Genomic DNA, 25,130 nt, shown 5'->3' on the forward strand with positions numbered 1-25,130 from the left:
CTATCTGACTTCTATCTGTCAGTACAGCCTTTTGTTTTGTTTTGGGGGCCGGTGGGTGAACCACCTGGGTGTTTGGGGTCAAATTCAGGAGGATTAAATTGGGAACAATAACTAACATCTGTGCAAATTTGAATAAATTTAAAGCGCTCTTTCTTGACCAAATGCATTTAACAAACCAGCATTAGACAGAAACAAATATTTTGGGGTTTAAGGGGTGAAAATGGGTAAATTTTTTTAAGGTACAATAACAAAGTATATATCTCCTAAATAAAGTACTTTAGCAAATATAGCTGTTTTAAAAATTTCACGTTTTGGGGGGCTGTTGGTGAACCGATGGATTAAATGGGGTCAAAATTCACATTTACCATCGTTAGACCAATATCTATAACGTGTGCAAATTTGAAAAAGTTTGAACTATTCTTTCTTGACCAAAACATGGGAACAAATCCATGTTAGACGTAAAAAAAATATAGACAAAAACAATGTGCCCCTTTCAGGAAAGGGGACCTATAAACTAAATTAGGCCTAAAGTAAAATATTTATGACCTCAATTGTTTTGAAACTTACTGGATGTAAAAGTTTGGAAATGACTTCTGCAGTTTTACAAATTCCAACACTTGTTAGTTGACCACATCTACAATCCCCTAGATCCAATTCCTCAATATTGTAAGTACAGGAATTTATTGCAAATGCAGTTTCATCAGTAACCTTTAAGTCAACATGCAATACTTTAATCTGCAAAAGAAAGTATAATTGTCATAAATCTTGGAAATTGATTAAATTTCTTTACAGCTACGATCAACAACCAACACCAACACCACTACCATGAACAGTTTATCACTGCCATAAATATGTTGGGCCACTGTTTGATGACATCATGTAACCATAAATAACGGACAATTTCTTTCCTTCACAATCTATTGTTGCACAAGCTATCGCACAAACAACCTCTGGGCAATGTTAAATTAGGTAACAGCCACAAATTACAAACCAACCAAAATGGAGTGGTTTATTATGGCAGTTTTGTGTGTACTATTGTTGCAAAAGAGTGGTGGGGTAACTGTTGAAGCTATAGGATGAAACACAACCATCAACATCTACATAAAAGTGGTAAATTCTCCCTGCCACAATGAGGGACAATTAACTGAACACATTGAATCAATGTTGCCTTCTTTCTATGCTAGAATGCATCTGGCAGACAGCAAAAATATAATATTAAATAAAAAGAACAAAACAAATAGTCAACAATAGGAAAGACACAGAGATCTTCTTAAAAAAACAGAAAGTTAGATAGCATTTTGGATAAGGACAGAAAGAGAAAAAGTACAATTCATAAGTTGATAAAAGTTTTTCTATTGCCCCGGTTTAAATGTTTACAGAGGTATTGTTATTATTTGCATAAAACATTAAGTGGCTGTGACCAAAACGGTCAAGGCAAGATTTTTTAGGTTAAAATTAAGGTATTTAAAAGACACAACTCGCACATAAACTCAAGAAACAAGCAAAATACAATCAGCTACATTAACTTCTGCATTGTTTTAAAACTTACTGGTTGTGAAAGTTTAGTAATGGCTTCTGCAATTTTACAAATTCCAACACTTGTCAGTTCACAATCCCACAGATCCAATTCCTCAATATTATGAATACAGGAAGCTATTGCAGATGCACTTTCATCATTAACTTTGTTACAACTAAGGTTCAATGATTTAATCTGCAAAACAAAACATTTTTGTGGTAAATATGTAACAAGGACCAAAATTGAAATAGTTTTTAGCCATAAACTAACATCTAGGGTTTGTCAACAAACCTATAAAGCCAAGTTTGTTTTTCCGATAAAAACTAATTAGGTTCATGTTAGTTAATTTTTAGCCATAGCATTATTTTAAAACTTACTGGCTGTGAAAGGTTGGAAATGGCTTCTGCAATTTTACAAACTCCAACACTTGTCAGTTGACAATTTTTCAGATTCAGTTCCTCAATATTATGAATACAGGAAGCTATTGCAGATGCACTTTCATCAGTGACTATGTTATATCTAAGGTTCAATGATTTAATCTGTAAATAAGATAAACAAAATGTAATAAATTTGCAACAATAAGCACAATTTTAAAAAACTTTACATCCAAAACCTCTTAGTTACCTAACAAGACCTGTATATATATATAAACTTATTTAAGCCTAAAGTAAAATATTTATGACCTTAATTGTTTTTAAACTTACTGGTTGTGCAAGGTTTGAAATAGCTTCTGCAATTTTACAAATTCCAACACTTGTCAGTTTACAATCCCTCAGATTCAGTTCCTCAATATTATGAATGCAGGAAGCTATTGCACATGCAACTTCATCAGTGACTTTGTTTCCTCTAAGGTTCAATAATTTAATCTGAATAGGATTGTATAATTATTATAAATTTCTGAAAATGTTAAAAATTCTATACAGCTATGATATATACGTCAACAAGCCAACCACCACCACCACCATAAACAGTAGTTTTCAATTTTTGTGCATGTCAAATCTATTTTTGCACAAGCTAGCGCTCAAGTAAACCTCTGGACCATGTTAAATTAGGTAACAGCCACATTTTACAAACCATCCAGCATAGAGTGGTTCATTACTGTCAGCTTGTGTCTCCTAATGTTGCAGGGGTGGTGGGGTAAATGTTGGAGCAAAGTTAGTGGCAAATTTTACAAGCTGTCCAAATTTCATTCAATATGGGTTTTAATTCTCTTGGTCGCTTGTGTTTCCATGAGCAAGAAACTTAAGTGGCATTGCTCCAACCCAGTGGTTTCCAATGGGTTGAACAAAATTGAAGTCACCCATTGCCTAAAACCAAAAATTCAAATAAAAAATGATCAACGGACTTTTTGCAATAAAAACAGGAAGCGCGATGGCGGACTCATTGTGAGCATAACGCATTCAGGTGTTGCCCGCCCACCGTGGATAAAAGTGAACAAACAAACAATAACGACAGTGTTTTCAAAAGTCACCTGTTTTAGGAGGTTAGTGGGGTAACTAATGGGGTTTACACCCAAACAGTTAAAACAGGAAACCACAATGACTTAATCAAGAGTCCTGTAAAATTTAATTTTGTCCCAATTGATTAATGTTAAAAATTTTACCCACTAGAGGTGCTTTAAGCAAAATGCTCCTCCCTGCCGCACTCCTCCCAACGTGTCGGACAAACTTTGGAAAGAAAAAACAACATTTTAGGGGGCTGTTGGGGTAAATACTGGGGTTGTCAAGACAAACAAAGTGGGATGCAAGCCTACATAACTATATCTACCATCTGTGAAAGTTTCATCCAAATCCATCTAACATTTAATGGAAAAAGAGGGTGGACAAACTGCAGGAAAGAAAAATCAAGTAAAATCAAGATATTTGAAGGAAACCCATAACTAATTTAAAACGCCGACCCAAAATGTTTAGTCCATATTCATTTTGCATCATTGTAGCGTTACATGCATTTACAAAAGTAGTAAAGGAAAAACGACTTGGAAAATCGAACTTTGACCTCAATATTGGTGTCCAAGGCCTGTTTGAAAATAATTGAAACTTCTTGAAATAAAATAGTGAAACATATTAAGAAGCTATGTTGTGATAAAGACAATTCTAGTTGTTCTGTCTGACACCGTAAAGACAAAAATGTTACAGCTTGGAACAACTGGAAAAAAACAATTTGTGCCTCTTTAAGGAAGAAAGCAATAATACTTGCAAACTAATTTGCTACTGTACCACACAGAGATCACAATATATTCTGCTTTACACAACCAACCTATCATAAATATTGTGTATTTGTTTTTTCACAAACCTGTATGTTGGGTTTTCCTAAATTTTCTAAAAACTCCTTTAAGCTGCCATGAGGAAATTTGCAGTGGTTTGAAATCTTGATGTCATGCTTGGTTTTAGAAAAACTCAGCACTTCTCTAATGCTTGAGACATCAGTCAAAAGTATGTTGCCAGTTAAATATATCTTCAAAGGCAAAAATGCGGCAACTTCTTGATAAAATGTTTCATCATCAATTTCTTGCAACCATGAGCAGACTTGCACCAGCTTTACCCTGCTCATGTCTTCAGTGTTTTTAACTCTTATTTTCATCTCATTACAAGCAAGTTTTAGTAATTCTGCTTTCTTATCCTGGAATTCTTGTTCATTTTGATTTGTTGTAAAAAAACAACTTTTTCCAACTTTATTGACATCAGAGTTAAAAAGACCAAACACAAACTTGGTAACTACCGCCCATCTGTTACTTTTAAACTGAGGAATCAGTTTCCGAAACTCATCAACACTTGAGAAGTAAACAAGGTAACAAGCAGCAAAATACTCTTGCCAAATTAAATGTGAAAAGTTGCTCTTTCTGTCACAGTCAAGAATTGTCATTCCCCAATTTTCTTCTGTTACAAAAGCTGAAAGAATGTTAACAAATGTTTCAATGTCTATTCCCACATTGTCAAGATCTGCTTTCTCAAAAACAGATTTTTTTTTCTCAAATCCATTCCATGCCAACTTGGCAATTTTATCCATGTATTTTTCATCTTTTACTTTGCCCTTTACAAATCCATCAGCAAAATAATACTTAAATCCACATGCAAAAATATGAGTAATGGAATGAAATCTTTCACTAGAATCCTCCTTAAAGCTTTTCCAAACAGCAAATGTAATAAACACACATTTAGCTGGCACATAACATGAGTAAGATAAGTTCGGGTTGCTTTCAATGATTTTCCACACTTGATATTTATGGTCAGGGCAAATCTGTTTACACAAACTCTCTTGAGATTTTGTATTTAAACCCAAAACTTCAGCCACAAATGATGGCCGATGATTTGCATTAATCGAGAAAAAATGATTTTGCCGAGATGTAAATAGCTTTTTTGCATTAGGTAGTATGTCTCCATTCATAAGACCAAATAAATAGACCAAAGGGTTGTTTTTTTCACGTAAGTTCACACCACCCTTATACTCCAAATCCCATTCTGTTGAAGCTTCATCAAGGCCATCAAAAGCAAGGTATACATTTTTGGAATATAAAATCTCTTTGAGTACTGTTTCTTGAAAAGCAGTGAATCCATCACCATTTAACATATTGTATTCAGTGTTGCCAAGTGAATATTTCAACAGAAAATTTACCAGCGTTACTGGTTTTTGAAAGTTTATATTTTTGACAGAAATGTAAAATACCCAATCCATATTTGTTATGTTTTCCATTTTATCCTGGAGTATATTCTCAGTAATAACTTTGGAAAGTGTTGTTTTTCCGATTCCTGGCTGTCCAATCAGGGCAACCACATTTCCTTGGCATTCATGTTTTCCTTGGCATTCACCATTTTCACTTGCTTGCTGTTTAGCTAACTGAAATAGACTTTCAACTGGAACTTTATTTTCATCTTTCAAATTAATCATCTCATAATCCTTTCTTCTGTTGTAATGTCCCTCCTCTTCCCAGTTTTTTGATGATTTTGCAAGTTTTCTCTGTTTCCTAGGTGTCTCATATTCTGCTGGTTGAATTTTTCTACTTGGTTTGTCTGTTATTTCCATCGGACAAATCTCAATTTTCTGTTTTGTTAATTTTAGAAAGTTTTTCGATGAGCATCGATCTTCAGCTGACTTTTTTAAATTATTTTTAACAGTTTGTAAATCTGAAAAATAAACACAAAAAAAAACTTATCAAAAGTCAAAACAAACTTATCAAGATCAAAGTCCATTAAATTTTTGCTGGCAACACTTTTTGTTTGCAACAAAGTTATTTCAGTAAATGTCTCCATCAAGTGTATTTGTAACATTAATAGGATGGAGTTAATTTCAGACGGTTTCATTGTGCAGGGGCACATGCACTTCAATACATATTAGGGGCTGTAAAGTTGACAAGTTGGCCGATTTTAGTCAAAATTTTACATACTAAATGAGTAACCCACTACAAAAACTGAACCACACAACATTTTTAAAGATTGCTTTGTTTTAACTCACCAATATAGGATCTGTCATCAGTTCTTGGTGGTTGCGAAGTTGTTCCAGTTGTATCTAAACAATTCATAATAATTAAATTGCATTTTCCTAATCCTCAAGTAGCCTCTCACAGTGCTGTAGTCGAATGATCATTTAATAAGCTTTTGATATAGTTTTCAGTAAGACAGTCTCTTGTCTTCAACAATTAAACCCCCATGACACCACGAACCCTAAGCAGACCACAAACACAAGTGACATATGTCTGGTTGTCTTTATAGTACTATTACACCACATAAACCTTTCCTTTGTGGTAAGCAGCAACATATGAAAACGTTTCACACTTCCACCTAGAATAAACTTACTTGTGTCGCGTCCAGAAATGTTAAAGGTAGGATTGTGGAAAACACCACTGATGTGAGGCTCAACTGTTGTTCCTGATGGCTCTGTGTGGATAATATGACAAGTTAACACAAAAAATGTTGACCCATTTAACACACATTTACCATAATGGGGAGCACAATAACAAGCAGGTTAAATCATTTTGTTTTTGTAGCAAAATTGATACAAATTTGGAAACAAACATTTCCATAGTTCAAAATACAAAAGTTTAAAAATGTTGTGGGATTGCTATGGAACAGCAAATGATTCTGGAATCAATTAATAAGTTTATTCAACAATTAGATTGCCTTTTAACTTCAATATTGATTCCTTACTTATGTCAATCTCTTTCCTTGTGTATAACTAAGGATGGTATTTATGATAGTAAATCAAGTTTTCACAAAAACATGGGCTGGTGCTGGTTCTAGTGCACCGAAAAGACAAGACATGAATTAAACTTATGATTAAAACCTATTTCGTTACATATGACTTTACCTGCTTGGGGGTGCTGAAGAACTTGTTGTTGCCTTTCATGGGAAATATTGTGTGTTTCTGTTGCAAGTGCTGCAGCAGATGTTTGGGTTTGTTGGGCAAAGTTATAATGTGCGGTGCCACATGAATTTGTTCCACTTAGAGCCGGATTGTCAGATTGCTGGTATGTTATAGATGGATAGCTAACATTATGATGCATTTCTATAGAGTATGGATTCTGTACAGATGGTGGCTGGTTCCACCATGTTCGAGAAAACTGCTGGGGGTAATAATGAGACAGATTGTGGTTTTGCTGCAAACCACTTGGACCTGGGTTAACTGTAGAATATTGTTGGATATTTAACTGAAAATTGGCGTGATGAGAATATGTTTGTTGATTGACATGTGGTTGTGCTCCAATATCAGCTGGATTCACTGCAGCATAATGTTGCTGGTTTGCATAGGAGTAGGTGGGACAAGTGTTCCATGATGTCTGATGTCGATATTGGTGCGAAATATTTCCTCTCACAGCTGCAGCATCAAACCGGTTCCTTGCACCTGTTTGTTGGGGTGGAGGAACAGCTTGGTTGGGATAATAAAAGATGTTTGGGTTTTGAGGTTGGTGGAAGATAAATGGAGTTTCTGGCTCTTGGAGTTGGAATGGTTGGTTAGGATTGCTGGTAGACGCCAAGTATTGTCCACTTGTTGAAGCATTCTGAAGATCAAAGCAAATTTAAACATGGATTATTATTTCACTTGACATGATTTGAAACTCTGGAATAATATTGTGACTGCTTTTGAAGCTTATAAGAAAAAAAACAGTAAAAACCATCCTAGATTCAAATTTAACCAAAAGGAAAGGCACTTAAGACAATATTTTAATGCACAACTAACCTGTATTTGGTCATCACCATGTTGAACATCACTTTCTGTGTCATTCCGCTCCATTAAATGCAAAACAAACTGCCACTTTACATAGAAGAAGTCAACAGTTGGTAAAACTAAAACACTTTTAAACATTTAAGTGAAATCACAAAAAGTAAAAACAAGAACATTTAGTTGACAAGTTTTTTACAGTTTGTGTAACTGATACTAGCGATAACACTAAATAATATACTGCTTTAATTGCTACAAGCCAAAAAAAAAAAAACATTCAAAAAACACTATGTCGGTCCTCTTTAATTTTGTTTTTCTATCATAAAACATCTGAACCCAAAAATTCTAAATTTCTTTTTTTGCTTGTTTTTTTTAGGTTAAATACAATACAATATATCACTATTTCCGACATAAATCAAAATCTTCTGACTTCAAATTCATTTTATCGCACATACAAAAATACAGGAACCACTATTTTACGGAAATATCAAGAAAATTTCTTCATGCTTTAAACTTTTGGTCAGGGGTCACTAAACAGCTTGAATTAATTGTCGTATTGTTGACACTTTAACATCACCAGCAGAGGTACAGCAGTGTAGCCTACAAAGCCTGTTTTTTTTTAGACACCGAACCCACTCTGGGTCCGAGAAAATGTCTTTGACTTCACTCCGGCTTCTGAAGAAAGGCGCAAAATTAGACTCCGACTTCTGATGATACTCCGGTGTAATAAACGATTGTTGTTTCAACGAAGCAATAATGGAAGAAACATGAACTCCGAATCCGGCTTCTGCAGATCTTATAAAACGTAAACTCCGGTTCCGGTTTGACTCCGGCAAATACCCGGCTCCGGACAATCCAGTACTCTGGCTCATGTACACCATCACGATTACACTAATTTACGGAATGATGAATTTACGGAATGGTAGGAATATAATGATTAGGGCCAAAACTTATTCAATGAATATGTTGTTTTCGAAAGTTGAGACAATAGGTGTAGCGACCGATCACTTTCTTGATCTAAATCCTTAGCTATACTCTATTTGTGCACAAATGTGTACACAGTGGATTTGTATTAACGTTATAATTAGGCTGAGTTAAATAGTGTATTGGATATCGTTTGTAACAACACTAACATGTAGGCCTACGTGTTACAGGTGCAGCTGTCAACGGGAAACTGTTCACAAAAATGACAAGATATGTTAAGCAGCTGTAAGGAATTAAATGCTGAAGATGTTTATTGGTTCACTTGTCATTACGCTTGAGCAAATAAAAATCATAATCCCCCTACGGAGTACACTTAAGGATTAGATATATAGTAAGCACACTAATTGAGTGGTAAAGGGAGTTGCTCAAAAAGACCAGAGTGAAACTGTCCACCAGTCGCTATCGCTCTTAAAAAAAGATACGATACTGAAATTTTGACAGAATATTCTACGCTTTTAAGGACAGAAACTTTCCAAAAAATATTGTTCATAACGCCAGGGGGACTTAGTAACATGTCTTGCATAGTTTTCTCCTAAACACAAACTTTAAAATAAGGGGGATTCATGGCGAAATATTATCAACAATATGCCATATTCACCCCGAACAATATTCAATGTGTGTTGGCCTTAAATTTAACGCTGCTCTTTGAAATTTGCAAATGTTATTCTCTACATTCATATTTTTATAATGAGCCATCACTCGAACTTTTGTCGCGTTGCCTTTAGCGCCACCCGGTTCTCCAATGAGATTCCAACCTCTTCAGACCGCCCTTCTCTTGACCAGGTATACAGCTGCTGCGTTTTTTACCGTTTGTTTCCTTCTCCGAGTATTATTTTAGCGTATTTTTAACCCCTAAAATCGCTAGGTTTTCGCAGCTGTGTCCTGTATTTTTCGTGCCACTTGAAGATAATATGTTACTGTGTTTGTTGCGTCGAAGTGCATGTGAACAAAATACAGTGTAATTTCATTTGATGGTGTGCTATTGGTGGCTGACTGGCTGCGTATCAGAGTTGGGCACGGATCCGGATACTGGATCGTGATCCGGCAGGATCTTCGTTTTTTGATGGATACCGGATCGGATCCGGATACTACTTTAGAGCTGCCGAATTATTATAATATTTGTGAATTTTTGTTGTATAAAATATCATTTTTCCCCCCTGCATACTGAGAGCATACTGCATAGTGCACAAAAAGAAATGCATATATGCGAGACTTAGTGGGGAAACACTAAATAACTTAACTATCAGCAACCAATAGTTGGATATTCAGTTCTAATAAAATCGGATATTTTTCGGATCGGATCTTATTGTTGCTCGAAAATTTTGGATCAGGTATATCACAATCCAGGATCGGATTTCGGATCTCAAATTTCCCGATCCGCCCATCTCTGCTGCGTATATGCGGTAATTCTTGAGAATGTGGAGGTGACCTGTTACGCTGACTCAAGAAGCTGGCCACTTCTCCGAAGGGTCTGCGTTACACCAGTAATCCAAACAAGTTGTACACACTCGATGGTTTGACATAATTGCAGTTGTAGTTATATCCATAACCTACATTCTGAGTAACTGGAGTTAACTTAAAAAACACGGTGAAGAAAACGTAAAAATAAATACTGCTCACCGCTAAGAAATCACTAACTTTGGTTTTGGCCACACTTTAAAAAAGTTTGCCGGACCCCAGCTTAAGGTTTTGCCAACTGGGATTATTGTTGTGCTTGTCCTGTTAAAAATGTGAAGAGCATTTTAATTCTCCTAACCCGCAAAAAAGACAACACGTTCGGTGCGATTCTCATTTTCTATCTTTGCTAATATATAATCAGAAACACTATTATTTTTGTGTAGTAGCCAACTCGGTTTGGGTGAACACACAGGACGCGACAAAATACCACGTGAAGGAACTAAAATTCTGAAATAGCGGAAGACTTTATTATAAGTTCTCCTTAAAAAGTACCAAAACAATCGATTAAAGAAAAACACAAGGAAGCTGAAAAAATCATTTTTCATAAAAAAGTGCTTTCGTATAATGAAATAATTCAAGTCAAAACAACCGCACGAAATATCAAAAAAAAACATATGGAAGCTTTTGTTTAAAACACGTTTCGTGCGAGTAACAAATCAATAAGCAACAAACATCATTTTTTCAGCATAACTGTCGATCAGTCGTTTTGGTGCATTGCTAATAAGACCTTCAAATACGACAACAGTACGTGCATATTGATTGTTACGTCATTTGCAATGACGTTGCATCAAAGATGTGATTTTACGATTTTGGTTTGTTTTCGAGTTTACATATTAAAGATTCTATCCTTTCCACATATAGCATTAGGTCTTGAAATCTAAAATAGTTGATTGCAACGTCTGGGTTGTGATGTTTCCAGCCGCATTCCAGCAGTTTAAAATGGCATCTGTTGAAGTATTCAGAAGTCGTACCTTAAGCATGAAATCACATAATTAGTTTGGCAAATTGCATATTATAGGTTTCTGAACTCTGATGTAGCCACGTTTAGGTTACTTGGCTTAATCATATAAAACAGTTTGAAACTTACACAGAAATTTACACAAATACTTACCAGAGTTAACACGAGCGTCAGCCAGAAACTGTTTATTATTTGGTGTTGAGTAACGAAACAGCCTGGATACAGAATCGTAGTCTCTAAGTGTTTGGTCCAAATAATCTTTCCACTGTAGATGTACAAATATAAACTTTGTTGGTTTAATTTTTATCTTCAACGGAAAGGCAACGTGTGAGTGCGCCATCCTCACTTTGAGTGAGCCCCCGAGATGTCTGTTTCATTGCAAGTACGTTAAATCATTTTTGATTTCAGTTTTTTAAACTTGGGCTGATGTTGATTTAGTTCAACCCATCGGATTTCACTGGGTTGGAGCAATGCTGCTTAAATTGCCTGCTTAAAGAAACATAACAGAATGAGATGGGATTAGAACCAACAAGTTTGTGAACACAAGAAAGTTGTTTTAGCCAGTGATTGGTACTGTGCATATTAAATATGCTATATGGAGTAAAAACTATTTGAATTAAAAAACTCATTTTAGGGGGCTAGTAGGATAACTAATGGAGGTTTAACACACACAAACTTAAAAGTAGGAAACCACAATGACTGCAAAATTTCAGTCCATTCTGCCAACGTTTAAAATTTCAACCACTAGAGGTGTTTTGAGCAACAACCGTTGATGTTTCTGACGTCAAAGGGCTGTTAACAACCCCCGAACTGCAATGGCGCAATAACACACCTAACATTCAACTAGTGATGGCACTAGATAAAAAATTATCACATGAGCCTGTATATGTTACATGCAGTGCAGTAATGGAGATGAAGTCTGTCGCATTATGCAGTAAATGCTTTATAACAAAACAGCCAAGATTTTAGTTAAAAAAAAAGAAATTAATGTGGTATGAAGATACTTTAACACCAACTACATTACCACACAAAAACGAAATCGGTGAAACATTTTCACTTACTTGAAACTTTTCCAGGATTTTGCAAATGTTAAAGTCCAAGCTAAAGTTGAAAAGCATCAGCTTGAGTGAAGTGTTGGTGACCAGCACTAAAGCAAGGAATTGTCAGTCATATGTAGAAGATGTCTTCCTGTGCATGATGAAAGGTAGAGTGGAGCTGCAAAATAGGTTTTGATACAAAACATTGAAAATAAATCTGAGTTACAAAACTACACTGGACAATATTTTTATCTTAAAACGATAGAAAAATTCCCTTAAACAACATCCATAATAAGAATGCAAGAGTCATCTTCTAAAAGTTTAATTTAGGTTGAATACATTTGTTTTAATGGAAAGTACTTCTGTGAAAACAATGGGTTTACCACCAAGACAAAATTTTAAATCTAGTTCTACCACACAGAAATACAGATGATGTGAAATTTCTCGAAAGGCACAAAATAGGGACAGTAATTTCTATTAATAAACCAGTGGTTCTCAACCTTTCGTGGACCATGGTCCCCTAAAAGTAACTTTTTGGCTTTGTGGCACCCTTTCAGTGACCCTGGTGGACCTGTGGTCCCCTTAAAAATGCAAATGACAATCTCATGTCGGGATTCGGTACTAATTTCGGCTTTAAACAGGTCGAATAGAGTAAACAAGAATCCATAATCGTGAAAGACATCAATATAGACAAATATAATGGGAAAAAGTCATTTAAATTAGGGAATAAAGTTAAAAAGAAAATGGCTTTTAGTGGATTTTTTGGGTGAGTTTACACCTGTGGCTCCCTGGAACACAGCTCGTGGCCCCCCAAGAGAACCACTGTAATAGACAGTTGAATGGCACTAAAAGCATCTAAGAACAAAAAACATTGTAACTTACTTACAAGGATTGGAAGAAATCAGCAGTTTATCTTCTTTCCCTCGAGATTAAATTTGTTGAACAGGATGTGCTGAGAAGAAGAGTTAATGGTCAGCACTAAAATATACAAGGCATAACAGAATAAATTACAAACAAACAAAATCTATCACTTACTGGTCCAGGTAGTTTCAGCACTTGGATCCGATGTCTGCAATTTTGTCTGTTTCATACACAACAAGGTTGTTGCAGAAACAAGCAAACAATATTTTCCTTTGCTTCCTTTTCAATTTATTTAATATGTCAGTAATTATTCAGTCCTGTAGCAGAACATGTTATTTTCCCTTCATCACAGCAGGCAATCATTTGCAAGAAGGTTATTTTTAGTTTGGGTTTCTTTAGTTGGAGCAAATTCTTTTTTGCCACTGACTGAACAATTAAGCTGGTATCCATTGCAGTTTACAACGTACACACACCATTCAGGTAGGGTTTCTGGATGTAAATAAATTTGTGATGTAACCTAATGTGAATAGCAAAGAAACATTATGGTAATGTTTCACTTACTGGTGTACGTAATTTTGAGAATTTTGAGTCAAAGTCTGCACTTGTGAGTGATTTTGACACCCAAAGTTCATCTTTTATGTTGTGCAAACAACCGAGCAAACTATTTTCTGCTTCCTCATTAATTGTGTTTCCACAGATGTCAATTTTTTTCATCTAAATTTATTTGAACATAAAGAAATAGTTTAACCTTACCACAACTCAAGTATTTCAATGTTTTACTAAAACTTACTGGTTGTGAAAGTTTGGAAATAGCTTCTGCAATTTTACAAATTCCAACACTTGTCAGTTGACAATTTTGCAGATCCAGTTTTACAATATTATGAATGCAGGAAGCTATTGCAGATGCACTTTCATCAGTGACTTTGTTCCAACTAAGGTTCAATGTTTTAATCTGTAAAAAAACACAAATGTGGTAAATCTGTAACAATAATAAAAAAAACTCAAGAAACAATACAAAAACTACATTAACTTCGGCATGGTTTTCAAACTTACTGGTTGTGAAAGTTTAGTAATGGCTTCTGCAATTTTACAAATTCCAACACTTGTCAGTTGACAATCCTCCAGATCCAGTTTTACAATATTATGAATGCAGGAAGCTATTGCAGATGCACTTTCATCAGTGACTTTGTTCCAACTAAGGTTCAATGTTTTAATCTGTAAAAAAACACAAATGTGGTAAATCTGTAACAATAATAAAAAAAACTCAAGAAACAATACAAAAACTACATTAACTTCGGCATGGTTTTCAAACTTACTGGTTGTGAAAGTTTAGTAATGGCTTCTGCAATTTTACAAATTCCAACACTTGTCAGTTTACAATCCCACAGATCCAATTCCTCAATATTATGAATGCAGGAAGCTATTGCAGATGCACTTTCATCAGTGACATTGTTCCCACCAAGCTTCAATGTTTTAATCTGTGAATCAGATCAACAAAATGAAATAAATTTGCAACACAATAATCATAATTTTAAAATACTTAACAGGCAAAACATCTTAGTTTCCATAAGAAAACAAGTATATTAAAAAAAAACTAAATCAAGCCTAAATCAAAATATTTATGACCTCAATTGTTTTCAAACTTACTGGTTGTGAAAGTTTGGAAATGACTTCTGCAAGTTTAACAATTCGAACACTTGTCAGTTCACAACTTATACAATCCCCTAGATACAATTCCTGAATATTATGAATACAGGAAGCTATTGCAGATGCAATTTCATCAGTGACATTGTTCAAGCCAAGATGCAATAATTTAATCTGTAAAAGAAAGTATAATTGTCATAAATCTATCTTTGAAATTGATAAAATTTCTTTACAGCTACGATGTACAAACAAGCCAACACCACTACCATGCACAGTTTATCACTGCCATAAATATGTTAGGCCATGGTTTGACGACATCATGTTACCATAAATAATGGACAATTTCTTTCCTTCCCAATCCATTGTTGCACAAGATATTGTGCAATAAACCTCCTGAGAATATGAAATTTGGTAACAGCCACAAATTACAAACAAGCCAACATGGAGTGGTTTATTACTGTCAGTTTTGTGTGTACTATTGTTGCAGAAGAGTGGTGGGTTAAATGTTGAAGCTATAGGATGAAACACAACCATCAACATCTACATAAAAGTGGTAAATTCTAGAGATGTACCGAATATTCGGTTTGCCGAATTTATTCGGCCGAATCGGTCATTTTTGCAAAGATTCGGTTTCGGCCGAATAATTTGTTGCGATTCGGCCGAAACCGAATCTTTTCCGAACACACATTTAAAGCGTTAAACGTGTCCTTTCTTCTCAGTAACAACGAAAATGTCGGGTTGGCAATCGTGCTTGGGGCCAATGCGAGTCAATCATTATATTTTTTGACATATTGACGCTTTTTCCACTGCAGACAAAAAATCAGTTTTCCATTGTCGGGTTGGCAATCGTGCTTGGGACAATGTTAAACCCTACAGAACTAAAATAAGGACGAAACACAACCATTCTGCACTAATTGTCTAGTAGATAAACTTCTGCTTTCATGTCAAACGCGTAGGATACGACTTTGCATGACGTCATATATGATTCGGTTGATTCGGCCGAATTTATTTGGGAAAACCACCGAATATTCGGTTTCGGCCGAATCGAAATTTCGCCGATTCGGTACATCACTAGTAAATTCTACAAGCTATCTAAATTTCATACAATTTCAATATTGTTTAAAAAAATACTAATTTAGAGGCTAGTTGGATAAACGTAGGAGCTTCAGGGTTAAACGTAGCAATTGACACCCTTAAATGGTATATTCTACAAGCGGTCCAAATTGTATTTAAAAAGGACACTGTTTTCAAAAGTCACCCATTTTAGGAGGCTAGTGGGGAAACTAATAGGGTTTTAAAAACTTCATTAACAATTGGTCAATTTTTGAAACTTTGACCACTAGAGGTGTTTTGAGCAACATTTTTTCTTTATATATAGAGGGTCCTCCCTGCCACAACGAGTGACAATTAACTGAACACATTGAATCAATGTTGCCTTTTTTCTATGCTAGAATGCATCTGGCAGACAGCAAAAAATATAATATTAAATTAAAAGTACAAAACAAAGTAGTCAACCATTGGGAAGACACAGAGATCTTCTTAAAAAAACAGAAAGTTACACAGCATTTGAGAAAAGGACAGAAAGAGAAAAAGTATAATTCATAAGTTGATAAAAGTTTTTATATTGCCTCGTTTTAAATGTTTACAGATGTATTTTTATTATTTGAATAAAAAATTAAGTGGCTTTGACCAAAACGGTCAAGGCAAGATTTTTTGGATTAAAATTAATGTATTTAAAAGAAACAACTCGCACATAAACTCAAGAAACAAAAAACATACAAAAAAATACATTAACTTCTGAATGGTTATTAAACTTACTGGTTGTGAAAGTTTAGTAATGGCTTCTGCAATTTTACAAATTCCAACGCTTGTCAGACCACAATCCCTCAGATCCAATTCCTCAATATTATAAATACAGGAAGCTATTGCAGATGCACTTTCATCAGAAGCATAGCTTCCTCTAAGGTTTAATGATTTAATCTGCAAAACATATTTGTGGTAAATATGTAACAATGACCAAAATTGTAATATTTTTTAGCCATAAACCTACATGTTACTAAACCTACATCCCCCCCCCCCCCAACAAAAAGAAAAAAAACTAATTAAGTTCATGTTAGTTAGTTTTTAGACATTGCATTGTTTTGAAACTTACTGGTTGTGAAAGTTTGGAAATAGCTTCTGCAATTTTACAAATTCCAACAGTTGTCAGTTCACATTTATACAGATTCAGTTTCTCAATATTATGAATACAGGAAGCTATTGCAGATGCGCTTTCATCAGTGACTTTGTTCCCATCAAGGTCCAATGATTTAATCTGTGAATCCGATAAACAAAATGCAATAAATTTGCAACACAATAATCATAATTTAAAAATACTTAACAGCCAAAACATCTTAGTTTCCAAAGAAGACAAGTATATTAAAAAAACTAAATTAACCTTAAAGCAAAATATTTATGACCTCAATTGTTGTCAAACTTACTGGTTGTGGAAGTTTGGAAACGACTTCTGCAATTTTACAAATTCCAACAGTTGTCAGTTTACAATTTGTATATTCCCCTAGATCCAATTCCTTAATATTATGAGCACAGGAAGCTATTGCAAATGCAATTTTATCTGTGACTTTCCTCCCACTAAGGTCCAATAATTTCATCTGTGAAAAAAGTATAATTGTCATAAATCTCTGAAAATGTTAAAATTCTTTACAGCTACGATGTACAAACAAGCCAACCACCATCATAAACAGTTTGTAATAAATATGTTACCCTTTTGCAAAAAAAGTACACACAACACAGCAAAAAATATGTTAGGCCACCATTTGATGACATCATGTTACCAGAATAAAGGACAATTTCTTTCCTTCCCAATCTATTGTTTCACAAGCTATCACACAATAAACCTCTTAATAATGTTAAATTAGGTAACAGCCACAAATTACAAACAAGCCAACATGGAGTGGTTTATTATGGCAGGTTTGTGTGTACTATTGTTGCAGAACAATTTCAATATTGTTTATAAACATTACTCATTTTATGAGGCTAGTTGGATAAATCTGCAGGATTAAACATAGCAATTCACACCTTTAAATGGCGTATTCTACAAGTTGTCCAAATTTTATTCAATAAGGACACTGTTTTCAAAAGTTACCCATTTTAGGAGGCTAGTGGGGAAACTTATAGGGTTTTGCACCCAAACATTTAAAATACAAAACAACAATGAAATTAAAGTGAAGTTTAATTAAAGTTTGATTAGGAGTGTTAGCATAATACTTTAATTGTCCTATTAATTTAAAAAAAAAATTTAAATTTAAAACTTTGACCACTAGCATTATGAGCAATGTCTGATAATGCTGATGCCATAAAGCTGTTAACCTAAAACCAAGAAGACACAAATAAATACAATAAATACACAATAAATAGTCTAGTTTGTAGCTGTGTTCTGCAAAAACAGAAATGCTGAAAAGCTGTTAACCTAAAACTAAGAAGACACAATGCGTTAAACACACAATAAATAGTTTAGTTTGTAGCTGTATTCGGCAAAAACAGAATTGCTGATTTTATTAACAATTAATGTAATGACTGAAATCCTTGACATTGAGACAAGCATTCATGCATAAAGTCATTATTGAAAGGACAAATAACAGTCAGGTCCAACTAAAAGTTACAAAATTATTAAAAATACTTCCCAATACACCAACCAACATAGTATAAAACTCCTGGGTCACTTACTTTCACTAGTAGAGCTATTTTAAAAATGTTAAAAATGAGGCCTGTGATTGGAGTGCTGTTTTGTTTGTGGGCAAGAAATCACTAATAATTTGCAAACTATTTTGCTACTGCACATACATCACAACATCCTCTACTTAACACAACCATCAGATTTTAGATGTTGTAATCTAATTATTCAACAAACCTTTATGTTGGGTTTCCCCAAATTTTCTAAAAACTCTTTCAAGCTGCCATGGGGAAATTTGCAGTGCTCTGAAATCTGGATCTCATGTTTTTTTTCAGAATGACTCAACACTTCTGTAATGCTTGAGACATCAGTCAAAAGTATGTTGCCAGTTAAATATATCTTCAAAGGCAAAAATGCGGCAACTCCTTGATAAAAATTTTCATCATCAATTTCTTGCAACCATGAGCAGACTTGCACTAGCTTTACCCTACTCATGTCTTCAGTGTTTTTAACCCTTATTTTCATCTCATTACAAGCAAGTTTTAGTAATTCTGCTTTCTTATCCTGGAATTCTTGTTCATTTTGATTTGTTGTAAAAAAACAACTTTTTCCAACTTTATTGACATCAGAGTTAAAAAGACCAAACACAAACTTGGTAACTACCTCCCATCTGTCACTTTTAAACTGAGGAATCAATTTACGAAACTCATCAACACTTGAGAAGTAAACAAGGTAACAAGCAGCAAAATACTCTTGCCAAATTAAATGTGAAAAGCTGCTCTTTCTGTCACAGTCTAGAATTGTCATTCCCCAATTTTCTTCTGTTGTAAACACTGAAAGAATGTTAATAAATGTTTTAATGTCAATCCCCACTTTATCCAGATGTTCCTTCTCAAAAACAGATTTTTTTTTCTCAAATCCATTCCATGCCAACTTAGCAATTTTATCCATGTATTTTTCATCTTTTACTTTTCCCTTTATGAATCCATCAGCAAAATAATACTTAAATCCTTGTGCAAAAATATGAGTAAGGGAGTGAAATCTTTCACTAGAATCCTCTTTAAGACTTTTCCAAACAGCAAATGTAATAAACACACATTTAGCTGGCACATAACATGAGTAAGATAAGTTTGGGTTGCTTTCAATGATGTTCCACACTTGATCTTTATGGTCAGGGCAAATCTGTTTACACAAACTCTCTTGGGATTTTGTATTTAAACCCAAAACTTCAGCCACAAATGATGGCCGATGATTTGCATTAATCGAGAAAAAATGATTTTGCCGAGATGTAAATAGCTTTTTTGCATTAGGTAGTATGTCTCCATTCATAAGACCAAATAAATAGACCAAAGGGTTGTTTTTTTCCCGCAAGTTTAAACCACCTTTATACTCCAAATCCCATTCTGTTGAAGCTTCATCAAGGCCATCAAAAGCAAGGTATACATTGTTGGAGTCTAAAATTTCTTTAAGTATTCTTTCTTGTAAAGCAGTGAATCCTTCACCATTTAACTTGTTGTATGAAGTGTTGCCCAGTGAATATTTCAACAGAAAATTAACCAGTGTTACTTTTTTTGGAAAGTTCATGTTTTTGACAGAAATGTAAAAAACCCAGTCAATATTGGTTACATTTTCCATCTTATTCTGGAGTATATTCTCAGTGATAACTTTTGAAAGTGTTTTTTTTCCAATTCCTGGCTGTCCAATCAGGGCAACCACATTTCCTTGGCATTCAGGTTCACCATTTTTACTTGCTTGCTGTTCAGCTAAACGAAATAGACTTTCAACTGAAACCGAATTTTTCTCTCTCAAATCAATAGTCTCATAATCTTTTCTTCTGTTGTAATGTCCATCCTCTTCCCATTTTTTTAATGATATTGCAAGTTTTTGCTGTTTTTTCTTATATTGTGAGGGTTGAATTTCTCTGCTTGGTTTGTCTGTTATCTCCATTGGACAAATCTCAATTTTCTGTTTTGTTAATTTAAAAAAGTTTTTCGATGAGCATCGATCCTTAGCTGACTTTTTTAAATCTTTTTCAACTGTTTGCAAAACTAAAAAAAAACAAGAAAAACTTATTTTACACGATCAAGGTAAAATAAATTAGTCTAAATGGGCCAAATATTAAGTATAATTTTGCTGACACTTTGTAACATGTTTGTTCAGCAAATGTCATCACCAAGTGTTTTTTATTGACAATTAATAGGGTGGGATAAAACTCAAGTTAGGAGAAAAAAAGGAAACTACATGAAACATTCATCTATAGTGAAATGACCAATTATAAACTATCCAATGAACAGTATACAAATCAAACTGAGTAACAAAATCAAACAAGACCTTACAAATTTAAGCTATTTAAGAACTAGAAGGGTGGCTTAGCACATGTTGCCCTTGCACATACACTATGCTCTATTTTAAAACATAAATATATTTCCTATGCTTATTTTGTATTGGGTCCCATATTAGCCATCGTCTTTTATAACCTTGGTTGTTTCTGCAGGCAAAAACTCATGGGTCCCCACACATGCAAAGTAGAAAATAATGCAATTCAATATATGAGTAAGTTTGGTATTGTGAAGACAAACACAGTGATTGGTACTGTGCATATCTAAATATGCTATATGGAGTAAAAACTATTTAAATTAAAAAACTCATTTTAGGGGGCTGGTAGGATAACTAATTGAGGTTCCACACACACAAACCTAAAAGTAGGAAACCACAATGACTCAATCAATAGTACTGCAAAATTTCAGTCCAATCTGTCAACATTTACAATTTCAACCACTAGAGGTGTTTTGAGCAACAACCCCCGAACTGCAATGGCGCAATAGCGATAATTGGCATACTTTACAAGCTATCCAAATTTTAGCCAATTCTGACATTGTTTACAAACTCACCCCTTTTAGGGGGCTAGCGGGGTAAATACTTGGGTTATCCGGAAAACAAAGTGGGATGCACATCTACATAACTATATCTATGATCTGTATAAGTTTCAGCCACATCCATCAAGCATTTGATAGAAAAAACGAGTCAGACAAACTTCGGGGAAAAATACCCATTTAGGGGGCTAGCGGGGTAAATACTAGGGTTATCAACAAAAACAAAGTGGAATGCACATCTACACTAGAAGGGTGGCTTACCACATTTTGTCATTGCCTATACACTATAACGTATTTTAAAACATTCATATATTTCCTCTGCTTATTTTATATTGGGTCCCACATTATCCAGCGTCTTTTATAACCTTAGTTGTTTCTGCAGGCAAAAACTCATGGGTCCCCACACATGCAAAGTAGAAAATAATGCAATTCAATATATGAGTAAGTTTGGTATTGTGAAGACAAACACAGTGATTGGTACTGTGCATATCTAAATATGCTATATGGAGTAAAAACTATTTAAATTAAAAAACTCATTTTAGGGGGCTGGTAGGATAACTAATTGAGGTTCCACACACACAAACCTAAAAGTAGGAAACCACAATGACTCAATCAATAGTACTGCAAAATTTCAGTCCAATCTGTCAACATTTACAATTTCAACCACTAGAGGTGTTTTGAGCAACAACCCCCGAACTGCAATGGCGCAATAGCGATAATTGGCATACTTTACAAGCTATCCAAATTTTAGCCAATTCTGACATTGTTTACAAACTCACCCCTTTTAGGGGGCTAGCGGGGTAAATACTTGGGTTATCCGGAAAACAAAGTGGGATGCACATCTACATAACTATATCTACGATCTGTATAAGTTTCAGCCACATCCATCAAGCATTTGATAGAAAAAACGAGTCAGACAAACTTCGGGGAAAAATACCCATTTAGGGGGCTAGCGGGGTAAATACTAGGGTTATCAAAAGAAACAAAGTGGAATGCACATCTACACTAGAAGGGTGGCTTACCACATTTTGTCATTGCCTATACACTATAACGTATTTTAAAACATTCATATATTTCCTCTGCTTATTTTATATTGGGTCCCACATTATCCAGCGTCTTTTATAACCTTAGTTGTTTCTGCAGGCAGAAACTCATGGGTCCCCACACATGCAAATTTAAAAATAATGCATTTCAAAAGATTACCATGAGAAAGTCGGGTGTTGTAAGGTAAAACACAGTGATCAGCACTGGGCTTAAATAATAATACTATGAAACCACAATAATTCAATCAATAGTACTACAAAATTTGAGCCCAATCCGCCAATGTTTAAAGGTTTGACCACTAGAGGTGTTTTGAGCAACAACCATTAATGCTTCTGACTACATAGGGCTGTAACCCCCTAACTGCCATGCCACAAAAACATCCAACAAGCAACCCACAAACACAAGTAACACACAACTGGTTGCCCTTGTACCACTATTGGGCCACAGAAATCTTTCGTTTGTGTTGCCCAATAACATACAAATACGTTTTACACTTTGGGGGCTAGTGGGGTGAATGTTGGGGCTACAGGGTTGAACACAACAATCAACACCTATAAATGGCCTCTTCTTCAAGCTATCCAAATTTCAGCCCATTCCGACACTGTTTAAAACCTCACCCATTTTAAGGGGATAACAGGGTAAATACTGGGGTTATCAACACAAACAAAGTGGGAAGCACATCTACATAACTATCTTTACCATATGTGTAAGTTTCATCCGAATCCATTAAACATTTGATGGCAAAACGAGTCGGACAAACTTTGGGGGGTAAAAAAACATTTTAGGGGGCTAGCGGGGTAAGTACTGGGGTTATCAACACAAACAAAGTGGGATGCACATCTACATAACTATTTCACCCAAATCCATCATACATTTGATGGAAAAAAGAGTCGGACAAACTATGGGTGAAAAAAAAACATTTTAGGGGGCTAGCGGGATAAATAGTGGGGTTATCATCACAAACAAAGTGGGATGCACATCTACATAACTATATCTACCATCTGTGCAAATTTCACCCAAATCCATTAAAGATTTGATGGAAAAACGAGTCGGACAAACTTTGGGGTAAAAGGGGGCTAGCGGGGTAAATACTGGGGTTATCAACAAAAACAAAGTGGGATGCACATCTGCATAACTATATCTACCATCTGTGTAAATTTCATCGAAATCCATCAAACATTTCATGGAAAAACGAGTCGGACAAACTTTGGGGGAGAAAAAAAAGAAGAAAAAAAAAGAAAAAAAAAGAAAAAACAAACAAACAATTTGAGTAAAATCAATATGTGTCCCCTTCAGGGAAGGGGACCCATAATAACTATATCTACCATCTGTATAAGTTTCAGCCACATCCATCAAGCATTTGATGGAAAAACAAGTCAGACAAACTTTGAGGGAAAATACCTATTTTAGGGGGCTAGCGGGATAAATACTGGGGTTATCAACCAAAACAAAGTGGGATGCACATCTACATAACTAAATCTACCATCTGTGTAAATTTCAGCCAAATTCATTAAACATTTGATGGAAAAATGAGTCGGACAAACTTCAGGTAAAAAAATACCCATTTTAGGAGGCTAGCGGGGTAAATACTGGGGTTATCAACAAAAACAAAGTGGGATGCACATCTACATAACTACATCTACCATCTGTGTAAATTTCATCCAAATCCATCAAGGATTTGATAGAAAAACGAGTCGGACAAACTTTGGGTATAAGAAAAAAAAGAAAAAAACAAGAAAAAAAACAAACATTTTGAGTAAAATCAATATGTGTCCCCTTCAGGGACCCATAATTACTAGGCCGATATGACAGCCTAAAAGAAACAAAACATCAGTATTTGAACACAATTGCCAGTAAGACTTTAAAAGGTTTATAAAATTAGACTGATTTTGAAGCTATATGTGAAGTTTATGTGTTGCAGTCAACAATACCATTGCTTATTGAATTCAATAATAATTTTTATTCATTTCATCACTTTTTTCTTTAAATATAGGCAGCCATTTGTAATTGCAAAATTGAAAATCTTACTTATACAAAGATCAGGAATTTTAAACAACAAATAAGAAGCAAACCATGTACAATGTTTGTAGTTTTTTCTACAATAAGTAATATGCAACAAGTTTATTACTCATGAAACAACACCCCGGAACTTTCAATATAGTTGTGATTCTACTGAACCACACACTTGCTTTTGCAGATTGCAATTTTTTAACTTACCTGTTTCTGATCTGTCATCAGTTGTTTGGGCTGCTCCAGTTGTATCTAAACAATTCATAAAAATTTAATTACAGTTGCCTAATAACTCATGGTTTAAACCAGTGATTCTCAAACTGTGTGCTGTGAGAGATTTCCAAGTGTGCCGCAAAATAATCCCTATTTTAAAGTGCAAACATTTCCTGGTGTTTTAGGACTCCATGAGGAAATATTGGTGTGCATAATAAAGTTTCAATGCTCATACTTTACTTGCTGGAAATTAAAAGCATCCTTACCCATCATAATAAAGTTGAAAATTACATGTTTACCTGTGAAGTGTGCTGCGGCAGAAAATTTTAGTTCTTTAATACGCCGCATGCTTAAAAAGTTTGAGAACCACTGGTTTAAACCCTATATATATATTAGATTATTGGTTTACAAAAGCCAGTTCTACACTCAAACACATTAAATCATCTTAAAAAAATCTTAATTATGACCAACATTTTTTTGCAGCAAATAGGGATGTTCAAAGTAGAATAACGAATCATTTGGATTCGAATCCAGTTAGATTCGAATCCATTTTTGCCGTTTATATCAGGTAATTGGAACCGATATTTTCATTGCATCAATCTTTTTCTTGGTTTTAAAGTTTGAGTTCTGTTCGTTTTGGTCTAGGAATTACAAAAAATTCAAATCACACTCTTACAAATTGCAGAAACTCTTGGTTAATTACATT

General features: G+C 34.7%; 2 protein-coding genes and 1 long non-coding RNA gene across 3 annotated transcripts in view; all 3 read right to left on the reverse strand.

Moving 5' to 3' along the window:
* Positions 1-25,130, reverse strand: part of LOC145232100 (uncharacterized) — a 129,856-nt gene that overhangs the window by 2,547 nt on the left and 102,179 nt on the right. Inside the window, exons 12-19 of the mRNA XM_080096612.1 lie at positions 14,615-14,785; positions 14,284-14,445; positions 14,021-14,182; positions 13,758-13,919; positions 2,221-2,382; positions 1,894-2,055; positions 1,550-1,711; positions 568-735 (exon numbers count right to left, since the gene is read on the reverse strand). Coding sequence (XP_079952738.1) covers positions 568-735; positions 1,550-1,711; positions 1,894-2,055; positions 2,221-2,382; positions 13,758-13,919; positions 14,021-14,182; positions 14,284-14,445; positions 14,615-14,785 — 1,311 coding nt within the window. The remainder of the gene's footprint in view (positions 1-567; positions 736-1,549; positions 1,712-1,893; positions 2,056-2,220; positions 2,383-13,757; positions 13,920-14,020; positions 14,183-14,283; positions 14,446-14,614; positions 14,786-25,130) is intronic.
* On the reverse strand, positions 5,554-6,927 carry LOC145232108 (uncharacterized). The gene is made up of 4 exons (XR_013860834.1): positions 6,818-6,927; positions 6,307-6,387; positions 5,966-6,019; positions 5,554-5,637 (listed from the first exon to the last, which is right to left on the reverse strand). It is a non-coding gene; the product is annotated as an uncharacterized LOC145232108 (long non-coding RNA).
* Positions 10,434-13,424, reverse strand: LOC145232103 (uncharacterized). The gene is made up of 5 exons (XM_080096617.1): positions 13,142-13,424; positions 12,989-13,058; positions 12,131-12,284; positions 11,223-11,334; positions 10,434-11,082 (listed from the first exon to the last, which is right to left on the reverse strand). The coding sequence occupies exons 3-5, from the start codon at positions 12,185-12,187 to the stop codon at positions 10,913-10,915; spliced, it is 339 nt and encodes a 112-aa protein (XP_079952743.1). The 5' UTR covers positions 12,188-12,284; positions 12,989-13,058; positions 13,142-13,424; the 3' UTR covers positions 10,434-10,912.

The sequence above is a fragment of the Phallusia mammillata genome, chromosome 6 (genome assembly GCF_965637545.1).
Source record: "Phallusia mammillata chromosome 6, kaPhaMamm4.hap1.1, whole genome shotgun sequence".
Lineage (NCBI taxonomy): Eukaryota > Metazoa > Chordata > Ascidiacea > Phlebobranchia > Ascidiidae > Phallusia > Phallusia mammillata.

Excerpts from the sequence above, each read along its gene's own strand:
- LOC145232103 (XM_080096617.1), bottom strand. The coding sequence starts at position 12,187 with ATGCTTTTCAACTTTAGCTTGGACTTTAACATTTGCAAAATCCTGGAA. Across the intron at positions 11,335-12,130 it reads AAATCCTGGAAAAGTTTCAA|TGGAAAGATTATTTGGACCA; the intron begins GTAAGTGAAAAT and ends GTACATCTACAG. Across the intron at positions 11,083-11,222 it reads TGACGCTCGTGTTAACTCTG|GTACGACTTCTGAATACTTC; the intron begins GTAAGTATTTGT and ends TTCATGCTTAAG.